Source organism: Ciconia boyciana, chromosome 23, assembly GCF_034638445.1.
Source record: "Ciconia boyciana chromosome 23, ASM3463844v1, whole genome shotgun sequence".
Taxonomy (NCBI): Eukaryota; Metazoa; Chordata; class Aves; order Ciconiiformes; family Ciconiidae; genus Ciconia; species Ciconia boyciana.
Window position 1 is genome coordinate 958,618 of NC_132956.1, and position 23,076 is coordinate 981,693.

The window sequence follows — 23,076 nt, forward strand, 5'->3', positions numbered from 1 at the left end:
AAGCATCTTTGTAATCGCTGCCTGCCCAAGCTGGGGGAAAGAAAATTGAGGAGATTTCTAGAGGTGAGAGGGGTAGATCTCTGTACCGTATCTACTGGCAGCTCTGCAGCTGCCTGCCCCTCCCCTCAGCAGCTTCGATTTTAGTTGGTAGTTTAAGTTTCAGCTGTTTGGTTTGGGTTTTTTTTACGGGAAAGGTTTGGAAGCTAATCTAGCCTCTCCTGCTCGACCCAGTGCTATGTCATTAGATGTCCCGGAGTGTGCTACTGCCTATGAAGGATTCCCCTGGGGCTCTGCACGCTGGATGCCTGGTCCTGGTTTTGGCTGGGATAGAGTTAATTTTCTTCCTAGTAGCTGGTATAGTGTGGTGCTTTGGATTTTAGGATGAGAATAATATTGATAACACGCTGATGTTTTGGCTGTCGCTAAGCGGTGTTTACACTGGTCAAGGACTTTTTTTCTTCAGCTTCCCATGCTCTGGCAGGTGCCCAAGAAATGGGAGGGGGCACAGCCAGGACAGTTGATCTGAACCGACCAAAGGGCTATTCCATACCATAGGATGTCATGCCCAGTATCTAAACTGGGGGAGTTGGCCGGGGGATAGCGATCGGTGCTCGGGGACGGGCTGGGTGTCGGTCGGCGGGTGGTGAGTGGTTGTATAATTTTTTTTTTCCTTCTTTTTTTTTCCCTCCCTTGGGGTTTGTTCCTCTCTCTCTCTCGTTGTCTTCCTTCTCATTATAATTCATTATTATTATTATTATTATTATTTTGTTCCAATTATTAAACTGTTCTTATCTCAACCCACGAGTTTTCTTACTTTTGCTCTTCCGATTCTCTCCCCCATCCCACCGGGGGGGAGTGAGCGAGCGGCTGCGTGGTGCTTAGCTGCTGGCTGGGGCTAAACCACGACAGTGCCATGGCTCTGCTTTGTGGGAAACAACAGGTAACTCCCAGGGCGGGCAGGTCTGTGCTTTAGGACCGCCGGAGCTGCCGGCAAGCGGTAGAAGAAATGCTGCGGGATTCCCGCTCTGGGGGAGTGCCCAACTGGGTGGGTAGGAATTCAAAAAGCAAAGAACATAATTTTCTGATATAGGTTTATAATGAATTTTGACTTAAAATAATAAGCAGTATACACAACATACAGGTGAGTTTTACAGAGACGCTGTTGTATCTGTTGACTTCAGAACCTACCAGTAAGTTCACAGATTTTGTTTGCTTTCTCTAGCCCTCTGTGTCTGCCAGCGTCTAGGGGTGGCCCTTGTCTTTGTGCAGTCATTCAGGTTTCAGTTCCCATTTACAGCTCCGCTTGTCACCTTCACTGGGAAGACGGGGAGAAGCCTCGTGCAGAGGTTGCTCTTGCTCAGCGGGGTCAGCGGTGCAGCCGGGGCCGGTGTGCCGGGTCTGCTCGAGGGAGATGCAGGGATCACGGAACTGTCTTACGGATTTGCAACACCTTTCCTCTGGCCTTGCAAAAAAGTAAAAGCAAGAATGCTTTCCGCAAGAGTGGATTATTCTGAACTAGTGTTTTTCGCTGGTGAAACTGTACTGCAATGTGAATTCTCTGGGGAGGTGCAGGTTTCCTCAGCCATCGCATCCCAACGATCAGTCCTCCAAGTCCGTATCGGTTGCACCATCCCTTTGCAAAGAGGGCAACGGCAGTTTCACAGTTTAAGCAAGTATTGCAGACTCCTCCTAGGTAGGGGATTAGTTTTGCTGAGCAAATAGAAGGGTCCACAGTACCTCCTGGGAAATGCAGTCCTTTCTTTAGTGCTTTGCAGAATTAATTAAATAAAAGCCATGCAGTTGAACTACAGCTCCCAGAATGTCATGGCCCTTAGGGCACAGGGTTTTAAAAAACTGCAAGGGGGGGTGGCAGTGGATTCTTCCCTCTGTGCTCCCGTCTCCTCAGGTCTGGTCCAACCACTCGGCCCGTTTCGGTGCTTTACACGTGTGCACGTCCACAGTGTCCTCACACTCCTTGCAGCGCACAGCGCAGCACCAGTGGAACTTGCACTCGCATTTGGTGACGCGAGTGACGCGCATGGTGTCGTACCCCCGCCCGCAGCACATCACCTCGCAGCCATCCGTCCCGCGGGACATCTTGTTGCACACGCGACCGGCCGTGCCCAGGGAGCCTGCAGGAAGGAAGCGAGAGCGAGTCGTTTGCACTTCCTCCGCCTTGTTCAAATGCTTCCTCCAGCCCCTGCCCCGCAGGTGTTAGCAGTGGTAAGACTGGGTATCTGCCCCCTGCGATGGAGACCTCGGGTACGACTGCCTTAGTGGTGAAACCTCGTCGTTTCTGTCGCAGCACGTGCCGCAGCGTGGCGCCGCAGCATGGCCTCCAAAGGCTGGGCACGGGCTGCGGGGAAGAGGTTGCGCAGCCTGTGCTTGCTTTGCTGAGGGCATGGGTTGCAGTGTGGGCAGCGAGCCTGGCCGGGGATGCAGCTTTGGTGACCCTCTGCATGGCCCCTTCCCCGCACCCGCTGCTGCCCCGAGCGCAAGAGCGGGGGGGGCGGGGACGGGTTCCGTGCAGCCCCTCTGTGCCCGGGGGGCCCTGGAGCAGTGTGTGCCCACCGAGCCGGGCTTTGCAGCTGGCAAAGCTAGAAATGCCCCCTTCCGCTCGGGCTAAGGGCTCACTGAAGGGCGGCGGGGGCTGCCTTCCCCACCTGAGCCCCCATGGCTACTGCGAACCCCCGCCCCGGGGATGCTCCAGGCTGGAAACCTCTGATCTTCTCTGCAGGAGCCGAGCAGCCCTGACGCCACCTTCCCCCTCTCATCCCAGCCTCGGGCTGTGCTCAAGAAGCCAGCAGCCTGCCGCACAAAACCGGCTCTTTATTGCCTATTTGAGGGAGCTTTGCTCTGCGGGAGAAAGGCTCTGAGGAAACGCTGCGCTACGTTCATCACGAGAGGCCTGACGGGTTTGGATCTTTGGTGTAAAGCCTGGGGATTTGGGACAAACCCAGTCCTGTCTGCGCAGGCGTGAGGTGCTGTGGGGACCCGGCGCCCCAGCGAGCACCAGCACCCGCTGAGGGGCTGGGTGACCCCCACAGCGCACCCCCCCCGGGGACTGGGGTTTGGTGGGGAGCTGACGTCCCAAAGCAGCCCTGCGAGGCTGGGCTAGGAGCTGCTGGGCTGTCGGGAGGGGAGGAAGAGCTGCTTTTGGGCAACCACTAGAGCTTTGGTTTTTACCTGCTGACTTGTCCATCACGCAGTAATCAGGCGAGTTCTCAAAATACACCAGATCTGTTTTCGTGGGCTTCCTGAAGTTCTTGTTGGCCACCGTGAAGCCAGTGCCGTCCTGGTTCATGGTCACCTGGATGGCCCCGTTGTATTTCTTCCTTAGGTAATCCCCTGTTTTTCGAAAATCTGACATTGCCAGCCAACAAGTCCTTAGCGTGCAGGAGCCGCTGACCCCGTGGCATTTGCACTCCAGCTTCAGGAAACGCTTCACAGCCTGCGGGAAGAGGGATGCCGTGAGGACCGGCGGTCGCCCTGGGCGTCAGACATCGCGCCTGGGTCTGCTTGTCCCTGGCGCAGCTCGTCAGCCCTCGCCTGTGCGGGACGGGGCTCCTAACGGGAGAGGGGTGCTGCGTACAGAGGATGCGTTCCCCCCGTCATCGGCCAGGACACGGCCTGAGGGCAAAGGGAAGCAGGGTCCTGCCATCCCCACAGGGCTGGTCCCTGGGCAGAGCGCGCAGGGTGGTGCCGGGAAGGCAGGGCAGCGTCCTGTCCCCGTCTGCAGCAGGACCCGCGCTCCGGGGCCACCCAGGGTCCCGCTCCTATGCCCGAACTGCTCCCGCTGCCCGTTCCCCTACTGGGAGGTCCCGGTGGGGTGGCTGCGGGGGCTGCACTCACCATCCTCCCGCAGCGGTTGTTGTGCAGGTTCATCAGTGCCCGGGCGTCCTTCACTTTCTTCTCCTTGGCGTCCACGAAGGCTTTGGCAAACCGGATCCCGTAGTTGATGTTGTCGCTGCAGCCGCCCCAGTCGAACTCCCCGCGCTCGTCCTTGGAGCGGCCCCTCTTGAGCGGGTCGCAGCTGCAGGCCTTCAGGTCCCCTTGGCTGCACGCCCGTGTGATGGCATAGACCACTCCAGCTGAGGAGATGGCGTAGACGAAGGCGGCCTCCCTGCTGCCTACCGCGGAAAGAGAAACGGGGATGGGGAGTGAGCGTGCCGGGCTGTGCCGGGTGCCCGCAGCCCACCGAGGAGCAGGGCACCGTGAGGCAGCACCATCGCGGCTGGGGGCGAGACCATCCCGCACACGGGTAAGCCAAGTCCAGCCACCTCTGCTGGGCACCGCGTCCAGCCTCCGCTTCCCTGGCACCTTTCAGACCAAGGGGAATTTCATGTTGAGCCTCAGGGCTCAGCAGCTCGGGGTGTCGGGCTGCTCTCGGGGCTGCCTGACCGGTCCCCGTCGCCGACCTGCGGCTCAGGAGCCGCGTGGGTGCCCATCGGTGCTGAGACTGCCGGACTCGCCAGCACCTTTCGGCTGGGGCTGCCTCCCTCCCGGGGCGATGCTGAGCACAGGAGCTGGCGGCAGCTCCGGCCAGGCTCGGCTTTCCCTGTGCGGCACAGCGTGCCGCCTGCTATTTTATGTCTCTGGTTCGAGTTCGCAGCTGTTTTTATAATGCTGTAAAAGAAGCTGCAAATCAAAACCATGTTCGTCTTCATTTTGAGAGCCTTTGAAAGCAACTTCAAAGGGAGCAGAGCTCTCTTTGGGCCTCGCAGGATGGGGCTGTGGTGAGGAGCTTTCATCATTCCCCATCCTTTGCCAGGAGAGGATGCGGGCGGGAGTAAAGGTGCTGTCGTGGGGATGGAGAGGCTGAGAGCGGGCAGACTGCAGCACGGCAGGGCCAGCGCTGTGTCCTGGCACGTACAGCCCCTTCCCTCCAGCCAGCTCCTCTCTGGGGGTCTGGCTTGCAGGCGCTGCTGCTTGTCTGCCCCGCTGGGCAGCTGCCCCATCCCCCCGCCGGCCGGGAGCGAGCCCCCCGCTCCCCGGCTCCCTCCCCGGGCGCTCACATGTCCTCCATATGAGCCGCTCCCGGCGAGCCGAAAGGCTCTTCCCAGCCGCCTTTGATTTGGAGGCCGCGTGGCTGGATGCGCCCCGGCACGTCACGGGGCACAGCAGCATCTGTCCCGCAGCGTGACTGCCTGCGCCGGGACTCACGCCGGCTCCCAGGGTCCGCAATGCCGGAGCCCTCCCGGGGGTGGCTGGAGCCCAGGAGGCTGCTCCTGCTCTGGAACCGCCCGTCCCCGACCCCATCGCACCTTTCCTCGTCGCTCCTCGGGCACACCCCTGCTCGTGTCGTATCCGTCCCTCACCTGGAGCGGGAAGGTCCCTCCCGGGCAGGGTCTGTGCCCAGCCGTTCGTGCGGGGCCGGCGTCTGCCCCGTAGCTGCGGCCCTCCTCCACCTGGGAGCCCGAAGCGAGGACTGGAGCCGCGGCTCTGCCTTGCCTCCCTTGCCATGCAAGGGAACAGCCAGTTCCCACGTGAACTGCTGAGTCCTGGCCAACCCTGCTCTCCAAATATTTATATATCCCATTACTGTTTACATATGAGCCTGTTCTCCGGAGGTGTCTCCTCCTTTCCCCCTTCTCCCCCAGTGCTCCCCCTGCTCCATCTCATCTGGTGCAGCTATTCCAAACGCAGTGCTCTGCTCCCATTATTGCTTGATTAATTTACAGGGAAAGGCAAAGCTCTCCTAAGGGAGTAATCCAGGCCATTGGGCACGGCAGCCCAGCGAGAGGAGAGACTCTCCCGGGGAGACAAGGCACGCGGCGGTGGGATGGGATGGGGCAGAACCTACTTCGCAGCATGACCCGGCCGAAGACGGTGTGGTCCCGGTCCAGGGTGCTGCAGTTCCAGCGGTGGTGCCGGAACTGGTGCTGGCACTCCCGGATCCACTCCTTGGCTCCCTCCCCGACAGACTGCATGATGTCGGGGTACCTCTGGCACAGCTGCCGCTGCTTGTTCACCAGCCCGGGGATGTTATCGCAGATCACCCTCGCGCCCAGCGCCCCGATGTACCTGCGAGAGAGAAGGGTGCTGCGTTACTGCGCTGCCTGCGGAGCGGGAAGGTGCGGGGCTTTGGCTCCCCAGGTCCTCACCCTGCTGTGGGGGGGGGCTCTAATATTGAAGCCCACCTTTCTCTCTTTTCTTTCTAGCTGTGTTACAGCTGCTCTCTGCTCTGCCCAGGGCATCCCCCGCAGCGGCGTGCCCTCCTTGCAGCATCCCCTCGGCGCGGGTGAGCCACGGGAGCCGTGGAGCATGCCGCTCGCTGCGGTTCAGACAGGCAGGACGCAGGGACAGGGCACTGCTGAGCCATCACCGCCGCTGGGCTTTTGTCTTTGTGTTTAACAAAATAATCCCAAGCTGCACCAGCCCGGGGCAGGGGGAAGCCCTGCTCCGTGCATGCATCACTGCAGCAGGGAGCAGGGACGCCCGCAGAGCCCGTCTCCGCCAGGAGACAGCCAGCTACGGGTGCTGCAAGTCATGGGGCCCGCACCCCTGAGAGCCCGGGCTGCTCTGGGAGCTGCTGCGGCAGCAGCGGAGGAACTCGCTAATGTGCAAAACCTCCCTCCCACCCTCTTCCACATCCCAGCCCCGCTCTGCAGCCCGGCCCTGCTGAGCGCAGCAGGATGGAGCCCGGCCGAGACCAGCGTGGCCGGCGCTGGCACAGGCTCTGCGATGCCTCCTGCCTGCACGCTGCTGGGGCACGCTGCAGGGACAACAGGCCCTGTCACAGGCACCCATGCGCTGCTCGGGTGGGGGAGAAGGAGGAGCAGGCTTCGTCCCTTGTTGCTGCGGTCCTCGTTCACACTGTCATCCCCCGGCTATCTAGTCCTCTCTGTGCATCGCCTGCACTGGCGAACATTTATGATCGTGCCCTGAGGCTGGAAAACTGGGAGAACTATGCTGTGTCTCCTTGTCCTGCCTGTATCCTGCCTGCATCCCGGTCCCCTCCCTGCAGCGGTGGGGCGAGGGTGGGAGCTTGGAGCAGAAAGACAATGCGCAAACAACAGTCTGGTAGAGCCTGGCTGGGCCCCAGGGGCAGCCTTCCACGGACACGGGGGAGGGACCCCGAGCTCTGCCCCGCAGCCTTCCCCACGCCTCGCACCAGCCCGGACAATGGCAGCAACGTGGAATTTTCCATCCCGGGGTCCGCCCCTGCCTGCACCGCCCGCTCGCCCCGGCCAGGCTGCTTGTGCCGGAGGATGATGTTTGCCACAGAGCGCAGAGCTGTGATTCTGGCTGGAAGGGATGAGGTTTGGGTGGGATTCAAATTTTTCACCCCCCCAGACTGAAAGCAAGTAAGTAAGGAAAGTAAGAACTTCCCTTTAATAATAATAAAAAGCAATAAGCTTGGGAAATATTTCATTGTCTCTCTCTGGCCATGTTCTATCACTTCTATCAGCCCCAGAGAGAGCTCGCAGGCTCAGGAAAGCCCTGCAAGCACAAAAAGCAATGGGATCTGTTCCCTCTTTTAAAATATTTTGTTTAAACGTTGGCAGAAGCACAAGGTCATCTCAGGCTGGAGCTGAGGATAATAAACCCGGCTCCCCGTGGCTTTGCAAGCCCCGACTCTGAGGGCCAGCGAGCATTATTTTCACAGGCTTGCTCGTCAGCCTTTCATCCTGCAGCAGGGGGACAAGGGAGATGGCGGAAGCCGTTTAGGAAAGAAAAGCCAACAGGAGCTCATCGAGCAATGCCGACTGCGGGCCTTTAATGGCCTCGCTCGTGCTGGGCTGTGAGAGCGGCCGGTTCCTTCCCGCAGTGAGCAGGGCGGAGGAGCATCCCACCAGCTGGACGATGGCGCAGGCCAGCGGTCTCGAGTGGGGCTGCAGAGATCCCGTGGGGGAGCGTGGCCAGGTACCCTGGCCCTGAATCCGTTCTGCCCAGCCTGCCTGGTCCCGGCAAGGATGGGGACGCTGACGTGTCCCTGCCTGCGCTGCCAAGAGCTGGGAGGAGGCTGCCGGGAGGCAGCGGCGTTGCAGGATGGAGGTGCGGCAGTGGCCAAAGCTCCTCTTCACTGGAGGAAAGAGGTGCTGGGAAAGCTGGAAAAGGTAAAATGTTCTCCCCTCACCGGGGACCTTGCGGGACCCCATCCCCTGTCCTCCTCCAGCGCTGCTGAGCCGTGGCACTGGTCTTTGGTCACGGCGGTGGGCTGTGGGCAGGGCTGGCTTTGGGGAGACCCGCTGGCCGCTGGCAGAGGAGCTGCCTCCACGACGGGAGAGCCGGCAGATAAAGCACTGACACCATCCCCTGGGAGACCAGGATCAAGGAAAACCCTCCAGACAGGATAAACACCAGGCACTCCCTTTTTCACCCTGTGAGCTAATTACTTCTCCTTAATTCTCCTGCCAAACACCCAGATCAGAGCAAACATTATCAGCAGGAGAAAGCGGAAGGAGAGCGGGGCGAAGGGCACTGACGGCCGAGGGAGCACCTCGCCTCGCCGGGCCGGGTCCCAGACCCCAGCCGGGGGCGGTGGCTGCGTCTCCCTGCTTGTGGCTGCAAACAAGCAGCGTATTTGCCGCGGGATCTACAGACCCCAGCTGAGATTATGTGCTGAATCCATCCCACAATTGCTGTGGTGTTGGAAAGCAGCATGGCACAACAAGGGGGGAGAATTCCTCCCGTGTCTTGGAAAGGCTGTGGTTATCTCAGCGGGACCGAGATCTTGTGAGAAATGCTCCAGTTGGGTTCAGTTACTCTGAAATGGAGCGAGACGGGGAACATCAGAAAATTCTGCCAAGCAGAATTTTGGGAGGGAAAAAACCCAAACATTTGTTTTGGATTGATTAAAGCATCCCTTCCGATTTTATTTCTAAAAATCTATGACATTTTACAAACACTGAAAGAGGAAAGACAATGGATGTTCTGAGAAGTCCCCAGCCGCCTTATCAGAACTTCATTTTTAAAAAATGTAGTTGTGCTGGAAGTGGCAAATTTCTGTGAAATGCTGTGCTCTTGGGAAATCTGCATTTTTACAGCAGGAAAAAAAAAACAACAACCAAGCCCTGAGTTCAAAAAACTCTGTGAGAGGGAGCTGGTCCTGATGCTGGAGGCTGCTCGGGCCTGGACTTCTGCATGGTCAGAAGGAGAGAGGCAGGAGCCGCTGAGCACCGGGCAGCCGGCAGCCAGGAGGAGCTGGGAGGGAGGGGGTTAATAATTAAGTGCATGTGGGGATAACGATCCCCCACCCTGTCAAGTGGGGTTCCGTGGGATGCTGCCTCCTCCGAGGTCCTCGTGTAGTGTCTGTAAAGCCCTCGCGGTGCCCTCTGTTTGCTCAGCTCGGGCAGAGGGGCTGGCACCGACCCCTCCGACGGCCTTTGGCTGTGATGCTGCATCGTTTACTTCTTGCAATCAGCCTGCAGTCACAGGCTTGCTGTATTCCCCATTTGCTCCTAGAGCTGAGCTGCCAGGAGGTGGGTGTGAGCTGCAGCGCTGTGGGAAATGCTGTGCTGCCGCACGTGGCACCGGACCTCTGCCTCCCGCCTTCCCTTCCCCGTTCCCGGCGAGAACAACTTGTACAGCAGCAGAGCCCAGAGACTTCATGCCACAAAGGCAAGTGCTTTCAGAGCCTGCGAGGTAAAGGAGGTAAAGCGCTCCTCGATCCCTGCTGGCCTTTCTCCTCTCTGCAAGTAATCTGCTGCCCGGACACATCCACCGGTGCAGCTGAGTGAGCTCTTTCTCAACAGCCCGGGAGCGCCAGCCGCGCCGATGCATTCGGGGAACAGGAGACAACTGTCACATGTTGGCTCCCAGTTGTTTTTCTTGTTCTAAGAGTCTGCTGACTTCGACTCTTGTAAACAGGGAGAAACCTAAATTGCTTCTAAGATAAACATGCAAATCAGAGGCAGACGCATCTATTTACTTGGCAGCATGCATTTTGTGCTAACCCCCTTCCACGGCTTGCCTCCGTGCTGTATTGTGTCCTGCTCCCGCGCTTCCCACGAGAGCCTGCCCGGCTTCCCAAAGGACTTGCAGACTCCTCAGGGTGCTCTTGCAGAACCCTTGTCACGTCTCTGCCCTCAGCTCAGACTGCTCCGGTGAAAGCCTCAACCGCTCAGAGCTTCCCTACCCACAGCGGCTCTCCTCCCTGTACGTGCAGCTCCCTGCGGGTTACGAGGGGATCCCTGCAGTTGCACGTGGGCTGCGAGTTCCTGGGATCTGCTGCATCTTGTCCCAAGGATCGGATCCCAGTACGCCTCGCTCCTTCTCCATGCCGGAATCTTTTCCTGGATCAACAAACTGTGCTTTTGGCACCGACATAGTGTATGCAGCTTCCCAGTTGCTGAGCTCTTTAACAGGAAAGACCAAAAGACTCAGGAAAAGCACTGTACCCCAGGTGTAGCAGTGGGGAGATCAAGAGCATGGCCAGAGTCCAAGGCACCTTAGCAACAGGCAGACGGGAACTTCTACTGCCGGAGAAAGGAGACCTCCCCGGCAGCCTGGGCCCGCCTGCCCCAAGCGTGTCGGCGTAAGCCTGGCCAGGGGAGCAAACCGGCTGCGCGGCTGCTGGGGCGTTTCTCCAGCTCCCGGGAGCACCAGGCTGCGTTTACGGGGTCTTGGGGGCCGCTCTGCAAAACCAGCGGCCAGAGGGAACCAGGACTCTAAAGATCAAAGTAGGAAGATGCTGCAAAGGGGAATTCAGTTTCCCGTTCATTATAAATAACCAGCCCCCTGCAATATAGCCCTGGGGCACCTCCAGATTTTTTTTTTGTAACTCAGAGCTGTTGGCAGTAATTTTGTTTAATTGCTAGAACCCTACTGGCTGACCCCGTGGTTTGTGGGGGCAGCTCTCCAGTCCCGAAGAGGCACCGGCAGCGAAGCCCCTGTGTGCACGCAGCTCCGACCGCCACCAGCCACCTGCGAAACGGCCTTTCTCCGGGGGTCCGTAAGTCAGCCCGGCGGAGGCAAAGCCTCGTGTCCCTGCAGCGTGCCCAGCTGCCGCTTGCTTTGCATAGGGCTGGGGCGAGCGCTGCAAGGAAATACCAGCCATTGCGGGGTGGTTGTTGGGGTGGCTGAGGAAAGCTCTGCGTGTCCTCCCGGTGCCAGCGCAGGGCTTGCCTCGTTGCATGGTATCGGCCTTTGCCCAGGCGTGTCGGTGCGGGGTGCTCTGCTTACAGCTCCCCCGAATAGCAGGGCTGCTCTCCTCTAGCACCGGCCACGCGCCCTGGCTCTGCAGGAGGGCGGCCGTGCCTGCCTCCCGCATCGTGGCGACCCGGCGAGATCCCAGAGCAGGGGAGGCTTAGCCGGGGTCATGCCACTGTCCTGGACTCACCAGCAGATATCGGGTGGAAAAGGCCTCTTGGAAAATGAGGTTTTGAAGAACAAAAAGCATTTCATGGGAATGCATAAAATTAAGTGGAATCGGAACTTGCTCTCATTTGTCGCTTTTCCGTAATGCCAAGGTGTTGTTGAGAAATATGTTAGCGTGCTAATTCAGTTTCTGATGAAAGTTATACTAGACACACTGCTGTATCTAATATGTCATTTTACACCATTTTATATGGCATTAAAAAACATATTTGAGCGTTACTTTCCTTCAAAAGGGAGATTTCTGGAATTGCCATTCTCAGGCAAATCTCAGTAATTTTTTGTGCTCTGCTTTAGAATTAAAACAGCTGCTGAACTGTTGGGTGTTCCCACTGCGGGGAAATCGGGGTTGCACCGATACCATTAAAGGCACAATTTTAAATTAGATGAATACAAAATGAGCTTAACCAAAATCACTGTCGTAGGTTAACATATGCTGGGAGAAGGATGTCCGTGCAAGCAGCTATGAGGATGCAGTAAGCGACTCCAGGCGCGGCGAAGCTCAGCCGGGGCAGCTCTGGGTGCCGCAGCATGCGGAGAACCGAGGCACGGGGCTTCTTCAATGTCACTTGTTAATGCAGAGAGAGTTAATGGCTGAAAAACGATGGCAGGTTAACAGTTCTCCTTCCTGTGGCTTCTCTCTTCCTGAGGATCCCAAAAACATTTTGCAAACTGTTTGTAACTCCTTGTTCGGTGGCAGAGCAGGGTGGGAACAGAAGTGTGGGGGGGATGCAGGGCCCAGGGGGCAGGAGGTGTTCTGGCCAGACACAGCACCACGAACCCGTCAGCTCGATGGCTTTGAAATCATCAAGAGATACTCCTCTGACCTGAAGCCAGGTCTCGGCACAGGCGGCAGGCTCGGCTCTGACATCCCATCTAACAGGTTTTCAGCCTGAGAATTTGCCTTTCCCGATACTGCCTCTCCCCATCAGGTGCAGGGTGCTCTCAGCTTGCTTGAGGCAATCTGGGCAGCTCAAATCCCTGACCCCCGGCCATGTCAACTGCTCCGGGGGGTCCTAACAGGCTCTCTCTTGTTACTGGCAGTAAAGAGATGCAGGCAGCCTCGCACTGCGTGGTGCAGAGCAGCACCCGGGGCTCTGAACTTGACCAAGCCACATTTAAAACAACAACAACAAAACAAAAAAGCAAGCAAGAAAAGCGCCGAGGTGTTGTTCCTGGCCACGTTAAGCATGCCTCTCAACTCGATATCCTCTGATGGCCACCGACTGCCTGTAGCTCTCCCACCTACTATTACTCAGGTAAATAACCTCAGCACCATTTGGAGGGAATGCTGGGCTTTGAGCCCCTCCACAGCTCCAGTCGGTGCCAGCAGACACCCATGAGCTGAGCTGTAATTGAGGCTCAGCCCCAGCTCGGGACGTTCCTCTCAGCACCGGTTCTGCTCTCGCCCCTGAGCGTGCTGTGCCGTGGTCAACCGTGAACGCTGCCTGCTCCCGAGAACAGCCCTGGGAGGGGTGGCGTGGCACCAGTTTAGGCTCCACCATCACTTACAGCATTGGAGGTTTCTCTAGGTCTTTCTGCAAACCGAGTGCTGTGAAACCCCCGGAGCTCCCCTTGTCCATGCCCGGGTGATGCGCGGTCTGGCCGTGCCTTTCTGACCCGACGTGTGCCCAAGCCCCTTGCCGATGGTGACATCTCCAGCCTCGTCTCCTGGATCAGCGCTGGGGGAAGGCAGTGCTGCCCCGTAGCTGCCGGAGCCCCGGTCCCCGTCTCCTCGGGCGGGAGATGCTCAGCCTCTTGTGCAATCCGTCCCACAGGCTGGGGCCGTGAGCTCGTTTTGCACAGAGGCTCGTTGCTGCTGACTGCTGCTCCAAGAGCTCTCTGCTGAGGTTGAGATGAGAGCGTGGTCTGGCTTCTTGGTGGTATCAGAGGCTGCTGGAGTCCTTCCCCTGGGAAAACTGATTCACCTCCCCATTGCTCTCATAACCACTTTGCTAGTCCTGAAAGATCAGCTTGGGAGCCAAACTATCTTGGCTTCTGTTCTCTTCCCATCCCATTGAATCGACACGAAATCTGTATTTTGGTGGGAGGCTGGAAAGCCCTAGGCAGCTGTTGGAGACACCTCATTCAGATAGGATCAAATCCAACATCCCTGCCTCTTTGCCTGATAAAGAGCAAATTCCAGTGCGCCTGGCAGCATTGCACCTCCTCAAGTTCTTTGCATACCTCCCAAGGATGCTGCGCTTTCCTTCCTCTGCTCTCCCTGGCTGTGGGCAGACAATTTATAGCCAACTGCAAAGCACTTTGGGTTGCAAGGTGCTATAGACATTTGAGATATTATTTTATTATTATAAACCCTGAGTATTTTATTAAGCCCCACTGGGAACGGGGCCATCCTGGACTGCTGGAATTGTTAACGCCTTGGAATGATTAATAGTCCTAATTTCCTCACTTAGAGCCACTACTCTGTATGTTAAGAGTGTTAGTCTCACTTGAATAATTTTTAATATCATAATGCTGAGCCACTACCAGTGCCGTTCAAGGTACATACTTTTCATTTTCTGCACTATGATCTTTTTTTTCTCTTGTGCGTCACCCTTTCTCCAGCTGTGCGCCTTCGGTTCCCTGTCGGAGTCCCTCTCTGCGGTTTCCCTGCACCCGTGTGGATGCGGTTTCTGTGGGAAGGACTGAAGTGGCCGGGAGACGCTGCGGTCCCGGGGAGCTGGACCCAAACGAGCGTCCTGCCCCGCGCAGGTCAGCGCGGCCCTGCCGTCCCCTCGGCGGGCAGGGGAGGGTTTGCTGTTGGCATCTCGGATCGAGAGGGACCTGGAAATCGAAGTCTGTTTCCGCTTGCTGTGGTATAAAGGCGAGATATGGTGTGCGCAGCACATATCGGGTGAGCAGCAAAGCCCCTGAGTGCTCGGGCTGCTGCAGAGCCGGAGGAGGGCTGAAGGTGGGAGGTTATAAAAGCACAGGGAGAAAAGGACTGCGGTGCCTTCTGCAACAGCGGACAAAATCTCGCTCAGTGCTGGCTGAAAGCTGTTCCTCAGAGGCATCGCTGGCGACGTATGAATACAATACAAATTGCTCATCAAAAATATGCTTTAAGTATCAATTTTCTTCCACCCAAAATCTCAAAGCACTTTGCTAAGGGGTCTAAGTAAGACAGTCTCTGGGGGTAAAGTAGGACGGATGATTCTTCTCTTGTCCGTGGCATATCTCACGTGTTGGGTGCGAGCTGCTCAGAGCAGCGGCTGCATGTTTCTAGAGGACCTGGCCCAGCACAGATCTCCTCACGGTGGGCTGCAGGCACTGCTGAAATCGGTACTAGTAACAGCAGAAGCTAATGAGTTTGGAAGAGCAGAAGGATTTTTTCTTCTGCATTTCTTTGTAAGAAAGATTTCCTATAGGTGAAAGCGACCCTAATGAAAAATGAACTAAGAAACACAATTAGGATTATTATAACGGCGCAGAGTGACTGAGAGAACCCATCTGTTCAATACACCCCAACCAAGAACACCAGGGCTGCTGCAAAGGCCACAGGGTTCACTCTCCATCAGTCTGACATTACTTTAAAACTTATTTTTCAAAGCGCGGCTGCCTGGACAGCCAGAGCTGTGGAGCGCCTCAGGATAAAGACTTCCTGGTCGCTGACCTCCTGCTTTTATTGCTGTGCAAAGCGCTCTGCAACAACAAACGTACAGCCGGTGCGAACCCCGAACGCTGCCGCGCTGCACGTCGTCTGCCCTTTGAGACGGCGAGTCCCCCTGGTACCTCACCTGCGACAGCCCTGGGGCCGAGAACGGGTGGACGAGGAGCTGCTCTGCAGTGGGGGCACGCATGGCGGAGGAGGGAAACAGTTTGTCCGCGGCACAGGATGGCATCGGGAGCTACGGACGCGCAGTCCTTGGAGCTGCCACGTAAGCTGCTAGACCCTCTGCTAGCGAAGCCCTCCTGGGGCTGCTGCGAGCCTGCCCTTCTGCGACTGGCACGGAGGGAGGCAGCGCACCCCCGCGCGCCCAAAGGGTTACGCCGACTGGCTGTGGAGCTCCTCCATGCAGCTGTCTTTCCCTTGGCTTAATTTCAAACATTCCTATTGATGCTATTTCCCCTCCCACACACCTCAGTGTGATGCCTGTTTAAATGAGCCCCTCTCTCCTATATCCACGCATACATGTGGCTCGGTTTTTCCATCGCTCTTTGTGCCCATCCGCTGCATCTGGACCAGGACCCAGCACTGGTGTCCTGACGGAAACGCACGGCAAACCGCGGAGAGGCACGGCTGCGGGAGCACCGCTCCTTCCTACCTGTCGTGGTGGGAACATCCCCTTCTCCACCTGCGACGGGGCTGTCCTTGCCAAGCGCCCGGGAAGGGCTTGACACCAGTTCCTGGGGTTGCTCTAGCACGGAGGGTGCGATGGGCACTCTTGCTTCACGATCTGCCCTTGGTGTGTTCTCCCTGCCCAGGAACACAGACCTCCTTCCCTGGCCGCGGAAGGGAGCTGGAGCATGGCAGCTACAGCATCCCTAAGGGTGCCCGTCCGGGCATCGTGCCCCAGGGTGCAGCGGCTGCCCCAGGAGCCCCGGTAACCCACCGATGCCTTGAGGAGCCCCACGTGGCCGCCGGACTCCTGCACGCTCCCCAACCCGTGCCCAAGCTTGTGTTAGCCTTCCTTCCACAGATTTGCTTTATCTCTTTGGGAGCCTGATGCCTCCCATCTGCTCCAATGCCAGATGAAATTAAATATTTGTAGTTTCCAAGGGCTGTGGTTAGCAATAAACAAGTTAGCTAACGAGGATTTGGTGTGCCTGGGGGTCGGGGGGGGGTCATGTGGGCTTGCAGGCAAGCGGGTATGTGTGAGGGTGGGGTGCAGGGGTGTGTTGTGCATACGGCTTTGTGTACATTTTTCTTTAACCAAACCTTCAATTTAAAATGGCTTTCCACACCAGAGCAGCTAGCGGGGCTCTCAATAGCGAGTAAACTCTACTTAGTTATTTACACCAAGTTTGTTTATTGCACAGTTTATGTTTATAAGCAACATTTGTCTAATCTTCCAAATCTTTCGGAAGGAATTTCAGAGGCCACTTTTGGGGCCCGATGTCCTCTCGCAGCATGCGCGGGGCACAGCCCTGCCAGGCGGGCGCCCGCCCGGGGGAGCCGCCGTACCCCAGACGATGCTGTTCTCCCTGCCCGAGTGCACTGAAGCGTACATCAGATTTAGGGATTTTCCCGTTGCATTCCTTCTTAATTTCCGTCTGTGTTTCAGCTGGTATTTTGTTGCTAAGTGACCCTTTACAGTTTGGGAGCATTTCTGCATGGATGCTGCTCCCCACAGCCATGGCCGTCACGCTGGCCTCAGAGCCTGGGCAGCGCCGCTGGCCACAACCGCACCGGCCCGAGCCCGTCCCCTCTGCCCACGCAAACGCTGTTCTCGCCGCTACGTGCTCCGAGCACATGCACACACACGCACCCACGGACACTTTTTCGAGCGCCAAAGTTCACCAATTCCTGGCGTTTTTGTGAGGTGGCGCGGGCCATGCCTGACGTCACTGAAAATTAATAATTTGCAGTTGTTTAGAAGAAACATTTGGTTGATATTTCCTTTCCATGTACTGTGATCAGAACTGACCAAGTTTTTTCTATTAATCTACTTTAAAAGTCAACTCTGAAAATGAGAAGCATTTCCTCTATTTCCACAAGTTTATTGTGTGTGAATCCCTAGAAGAATTTGGCAATAATAATAAAAATAAGGAACGATGATGCACCACCAAATGTATTTACTGTAATATCAGTAGTGCTAAAGATGTGCTTGGAAACCTATGTAAATCACTGAATAACTTTTTCCCAAACCACAGCTGGTTGAAACCATTTTCAGTAAAACACAATTTCATCTAAACATGCTATTTTATCAGAGCTGACACGTCCAGCAAAACAGCGCTCGCTTCAATGAAGGCTTTTCTTAGGAATGTTCTGGTCTACAGAAGAGAAAGTACGATTGAAAATGTGAACTTTAGAGTTTAACGTGTTTGGTTTCTAATTTTTTTTTTTTTTCCCCAAGTCACGTTCTTAAGGTCCCCGAGACCAATTCTGCTTGCTGAAAACGTTCAAAGGAATCGTGCCAGGCTGCACCACGGCCGAGGAGCCGGCCGGCTGCGCGGGGGAGCTGCCCGGCCCCGGCCGCCCCAGCCTGGGCTCCTGCCCCAGCCACCCCGGGGCTGCCCCGCGCTCCCTTCTCCCCCGAACGAGAAGCTGCCAGACGGGGAGTCAGTCTGCAAGCTGAGAACGCAGACTGCTGCGGGAACTAAATCCAGCTTCCTCCAAATCAGCCACAGCCTACCGAGGCTTAAAATGTGGCCAGTTTTCCTCCCGCCTGTTGGGAAGAGACGTGCGCTTGGAATTAGGGCAGACACCGCGGTGGAGTGTCGTTGTGGGGAGAAGTGGGGTACAACAGCAAGGAAAATAGGTGCTTTTCACACTCCTCCTAAAGAAAGAATTTTCACCCTTCAGCCAGCATCCAGGTGGGTTACCAGAACTGCCCAGCTCTGGGCAGATGATCCTGTGGCTACCCCATACCTCGTCTTTTTCCACCTACTCTACCCCATGCACCCACTCCTCAGCTCTAACGAGCCTCCCCTTCTCTTGCCTCCTCGATAATGAAGTGAAATAATCCAACTTCTCGGCTGCCCTAAGACTCTTCCTTCCTTCCTTCCTTCCTCCCTCAGCTTTTAGCATATCAGCAGCATCACCTTCCGCACAGATGCCGTCCTGTCTTCGCCTGCCCTGATGGGTGGGGGCAGATCTGGCGGCTGGAAGCCAGGCCAGCGCTTGTATCGACCTGACTCATTTTCTCTCCCAGTGATTTCAGATCCCCGTGGGCTCATCAGGCTGCAGATCTCCTCTGGGCATGGCCGGGAACGGCTTTGGTCTTGCTAGCTCGCATTGTACGTGCCCCCCGAAGCCTGTGCTGTCCTCTGGGAGAAGCTGCTCCTCACGCAATCCACCTTTTGTGCCTGGTTGCAACCCGCTGCCCCCCGAGCAGCACGTCCCCTGGGCTCCCCTCTCCCTCCCAGCCCCGCAGCTTTCCCGTTCGCCTTCCTCGCCCTGGAATCGCTCGCCCAGGGATGCCAGCGTGGCCATGACTGCCACGCACCCAGACGTGCTCTCAAACACTAGGAACGCTTGTGTTATCGGCACGACTGTGAAGTGCTCCCGGGCCCTCGCAGCGGGCTCCACGGTAGCTGAGGAATTCCAGAAGCCACCGTTCTCTTTTGGTGGCAGATGGGTTGAATTTAAGTTCTGCTTCATCCGCTGCGATGTGCTAATGATGATGGGATTGGCGTGGAAAACAGTGCTTTCCACAAGATCAGAGAGGACTTTTCTGGGTGGGGGCCACTGAGAACTTTTCTGCAGCAAACTATTTCTTTCTCCAGTGTTACTGAACTACTGAAGCAGCACGGGGTTGCTTGGAAAACTTCACAGTCCTTGTTTTCCTGATTACTCTCATTCCGCATACATGAATTTTCATTGTTACAGGAATCGGGACAGGAGGAGATGAATATCTAGAAGGCTGGTATTTTCTGTGGCATCATTTCTATCTGTTACAGAGCCTCATCTATCCAAACGAGGGAGAACAGCGATTTCTTAGCTTACAAGAAGCTGTAATAAATACAAGCGCGGGGCAACGCCGCAGCCCGTGGGGATCGGGGAGCTCCAGCGCGATCCCGGATTGCGGAGGGCGGATCAGGGGAGCTGCTCGCTGCTGCCGCGTCCCAGGTCTAAACCGCACCGAGGGGCTCATCCTGCTCCCTGCCGCTGCCCGGGGAGGGATGGCTTTCGGGGGGGGGTCACGGCGTGTGGGGCTCGGCTCCCCGGCAGATGCGGCGGGAGCCGGCGGGTCCCCGCGGCAAGTCCCGGCCCCAGGGCAAACGCGCGGCGACGGCGCTTTCGGGGCGCGGGGGGCCCGGGGAAGACCCCGACCCCGGCCCCGGCCCCGCGGCAGCCTGGGGGCGCGGGCGGTTCCCGCTCCGGGAGCCGGGGCCGCAGGAGCCGCGCAGGTGGAGCCGGGGGGGGAGCCCCGAGCCCGTCCTGCCGCGGAGCTCCCAGCCGGGACCGCGGCCCGCGACGCGCCCGGCGGCGCGGGGGGAGCCGGGGAGCCCGCGCAGCCCCGGCCGGTGCCCGCCGGCTCCCGCTGCCCGGCGCGGGGCTCCCACGGCCGCAGGTCGGGCGCGGGGCTCCGGCTCCGGGACGGCGGGGCTCCCACGGCCGCAGGTCGGGCGCGGGGCTCCGGCTCCGGGACGGCGGGGCTCGCTGCGCTCCCGCCGGCGCTGCCCGAGCCCGCGGCCGCGCCGCCCCAGCCCCAGCCCCGTCCCATCCCGCGGCCGCGCCGCCCCAGCCCCGGCCCCAGCCCCAGCCCCAGCCCCGTCCCATCCCGCGGCCGCGCTGCCCCAGCCCCGTCCCCATCCCGCGGCCGCGGCCGAGCCCCGGCCCGCGGCCGCAGCTCCCGCCGGCGGCAGCCCGGGGCCCGTCGGGGCGGCGGACCCGCCGCGGGGACTCACCACCACGAGGAGTCGGCGCGGGGCGTCAGGGCGAGCAGGAGGAGGACGAGGGGCAGGCAAAGCCGCGGGGCCGCGCCCGCCGTCCGAGGGAAGGCTCCGCACTCCGCACGCCCGGGGGCCAAGGCAATCCCAGGAGAGGCTTCCAGGCGGTTTGGGCTGAGCATATCTCTCCGGGGCGGGGTCCAGACGGAGAAATGACCGGGGAGGGGGTCCTGCCCGCGCTCCCCTCGAGGGCACTGCCCGTCACGGCCCCGCGGCGCGGCTGCCGGCTCCGCGCTGCTGAGCGAGCCCCGGCTGGGCCCCCGCTCCCAGGCGCATGCTGCTGCGCGGGGGGCGGCGGGGCCGGGCCGGGCCGGGCCGGGCCGGGCGGCGGGGCTCCCCGAGGGGTCCCGGGCCGGCGCGCTCAGCGGGGCCGGCGCCCCCCGAGCGGCGCGGGGCGGGCGGCGGGGCCGGGCCGGGCCATGGAGGTCCTTGCGCGGAGGGCGAGGACGCACTGGGGATGGGAGCGCGGGGGCCGTGGCCAAATATTGACAGCGCCCGCCGAGCTCCGGGCTCTCATTGGGCAGAGTCAGAGGCGCGGAGCCGCCGCTCCGGCCGGACCGACCCCCGCCTCCCCAAGGGCACGTCGGACAGCCCCCTCCGGGCTCCTGCCCACCGCCGCCGGGGCTGCCCCCGCCGCCGCGCACCGCGGCCGCTCCCACCGCCGCGCCCGCGCCCGCACCCGCGGGGACGCGGCGCGGAGCCGCCGGCCGCGGCCGCCCCGTCGGGCTCGGCCCGGGGAAGGGGCGCAGCGGCGCGGCGGGATGCTCGGGGCCGGGGCCGCCGCCGGCTCCTCCCGCGCTCGCCCCCGCCAGGTGTCACTGCAGGGTGGGAAACCGCCGGCCGCGCTCCGCGGGGCTGCGCGGGGCTGCGCGGGGCTCCGCGCCCCGCTCGGGGGCCGCCGGCCGCGCTCTGCCCGCCCGCCCCGCGGCTCTCGGCGGGTCCCCCGCCGCCGCCCCTCGCAGCGCCTCGGCCCCGCCGCGGGCAGGGGCAGGGGCAGGGGCAGGGGCAGGGGCAGGGGCAGGCGCGGGCAGCGCTCCCGCGGGCCGGCTTGCGGGGCCGGCGCCTCCGGTGCCCGCCGGCCGGGCGGGTCGCAGCGCGGGTGTCGGGGGGGGGCGCGGAGCCGCGGCTGCCCGGGGACCTGCAGGCAGCGGCCTGGGGGACGGGGGGCACAGCGGCTGTTCTTCGGACACGCACTCCCCGGGGCGGTGATGTCCCCAGCGAGGGCCGCCGCCTTCCTCCCCTGGCACAGCCGGTGCCTGGGCACCCGCCGCACCCCTCCGTGCCAGTTCGGCGTGGCTGTGTGGTCTCCCCGCCTCTGCCGTGCCTCTGCCGTCTGTGGCTGCGGGACAGGGAGAGCTGGCGGACGAGCTGCCCTTGGCTCTGAGCTCTCCTTCCTCCAGCACCCTAAAACTGTTGCCTGGTAGCTGGCGAAGACCAGCCTTACCTGGGAGCTCCCTCTTCCCCGTGTGGTCCCTGGCCGGCTGGTCCTTCCACACCCTGGAGGTGAGCAGGCGTTAGGCTGCAATGGGTAACCTCTCATTGCTGGCACTCCCCAATATGCCTAATTATTTACTGGGATTGCAAACCTCATTATCCACCAAAGTCCTTTTCGCATTGCTGGCGCCCTCAGCGGCCCCCTCCCCTCTGCCCAGCTCGGCTCATTCTGCTCTTTCCTTCCCATTCCTGTTGTTCCAGACCAGAGAGCGACTTCCCTGGCCCAAGAGAAACTGGGACTAGAAACTCGCGGTTGGTTATAATCCAATTATACTTCTGAAAACTGCAGCGACAGAAATCTGGTGCTGGTAGGGTGCAGTCCTTTTGTCTGAGAGCCCAAATGGAATATTGCATTACAGCTTATTCATAAAGCGATGGCACTGAAAAGGCCGATACAGATTTGGGTGGAAGACTGTGCATTTGTTTAGAAGCCCCCTCACAGCGGATAGCATGCTGGGGGCTCTGCTGTTGCCGTTTCGTGGGCTTTTCTCTGTTACTGGATTGTTTTCATTCAGAGAGGAGGCTGAGTTCTCTGCATCCTGCTCTTCTGGGAAAGGGAGGGGAGAGGGTGACAAGTGCCACGTTCCCGGGTGTTCATCTGGGTGTGCAGGTCTCAGCTGTGACGTGGTGCTGGGCAGGAGACCTCTGGGTTGGGCTGTAACTGGCTCCGGAATGAGGGCGAGAGGCAGTCGGTGCAGGCAGCGGTGCAGGCAGCGGTGCAGGCAGCGGTGCCAGCCCTGGGAGGGGAGGGCGGTGGGTGTCTGCGGGGGGGGGGGGGTCGCAGCTGAATTTAGGTGTTGAAGTGGCACGCTTGGCCGGGCTTCACAGAGCTTTGCACCCAGCGGACTGAATTTCTCTGTCAACCTCGTTGCTCATTTTGATGCTCTCCTCCACGAGACCTGACTGTCCCCTGGACTTCCCTGGTTTTGTGTCAGGCTTTCCCTTGTCTGGCCACATTCAGCAGTGACTCGCAGCGGAGCGTGGGGAGGCCAGGGCAGCCCTCGCTCCTCCAACTGCGGCTCAGCCGGGCAGAGACTTGCATTTGATCTTTCATTCAAATTAGCAGTGCGCTCAGGATGTCTGGGTGCTTCGTCCACATGAGCTGCAGTGAGTAAATAAACAAGGCTCTGCTTTCAAAGGCTTTCACGATTCATTAACTTCAAAGGAATGAGCTCTCTATTTTCTTAGCAGGTCGGTCACTCTGGAGACTCGCTCGGGGTGCTGAAGGTGGCGGCTGCTCATGCCGGACAGCCGGGGCAGCTGCTGCAGGGCCCGGTGTCATGCCTTGTGCAGCACGGAGCTGTGGCGAGGAGCAGAGGGACAGTCCACGGTTCCTGTTACCCCTGGGAGGAACGCAGCGTAAGGAAATGCGCAGGCGAGGACTGTCTGTGGCATTCCCTGCCCCGAAGAGCTGCCCCGTAGGTGGCATCCCGGCTGCAGCGTGCTCGGGGCACCGTCCGGCAGGGTTTGCAAGCCAGGGACGCGTACCAGATCCGTGCCTGCTCTGCAGAAGTCTCCCCATCTTTTCACGGAGGTGAAGGCAGCGTGGTCTTGCCTGCCCGTGCTGTCTTCCCGTGGGTGAGGGTGCTCTACCCCGTGAGCAGGGCTTGCTCTGGCAGCGGGGCGGTCGCTCTCCCTCCCCAGCTGTCTCCCCCGCCACGGCGCTGGATTCCTGCTTTGATTGTGCAGGCACAGGTGCTGGGG

General features: G+C 59.4%; 1 protein-coding gene across 1 annotated transcript; it reads right to left on the minus strand.

Annotated features, from left to right (window-relative positions):
• Positions 1-1,084: 1,084 nt before the first annotated feature.
• WNT2B (Wnt family member 2B) lies at positions 1,085-20,330 on the minus strand. The gene is made up of 5 exons (XM_072844818.1): positions 19,837-20,330; positions 5,804-6,024; positions 3,853-4,130; positions 3,187-3,451; positions 1,085-2,132 (listed from the first exon to the last, which is right to left on the minus strand). Exons 1-5 carry the CDS (start codon positions 19,998-20,000, stop codon positions 1,903-1,905), a joined length of 1,158 nt encoding a protein of 385 aa, XP_072700919.1. The 5' UTR covers positions 20,001-20,330; the 3' UTR covers positions 1,085-1,902.
• Between the last annotated feature and the right edge of the window lie 2,746 nt (positions 20,331-23,076).

Excerpts from the sequence above, each read along its gene's own strand:
- WNT2B (XM_072844818.1), bottom strand. The coding sequence starts at position 20,000 with ATGCTCAGCCCAAACCGCCTGGAAGCCTCTCCTGGGATTGCCTTGGCC. Across the intron at positions 6,025-19,836 it reads CGCGCCGACTCCTCGTGGTG|GTACATCGGGGCGCTGGGCG; the intron begins GTGAGTCCCCGC and ends TCTCTCTCGCAG. Across the intron at positions 4,131-5,803 it reads CGGCCGGGTCATGCTGCGAA|GCAGCAGGGAGGCCGCCTTC; the intron begins GTAGGTTCTGCC and ends TTTCCGCGGTAG.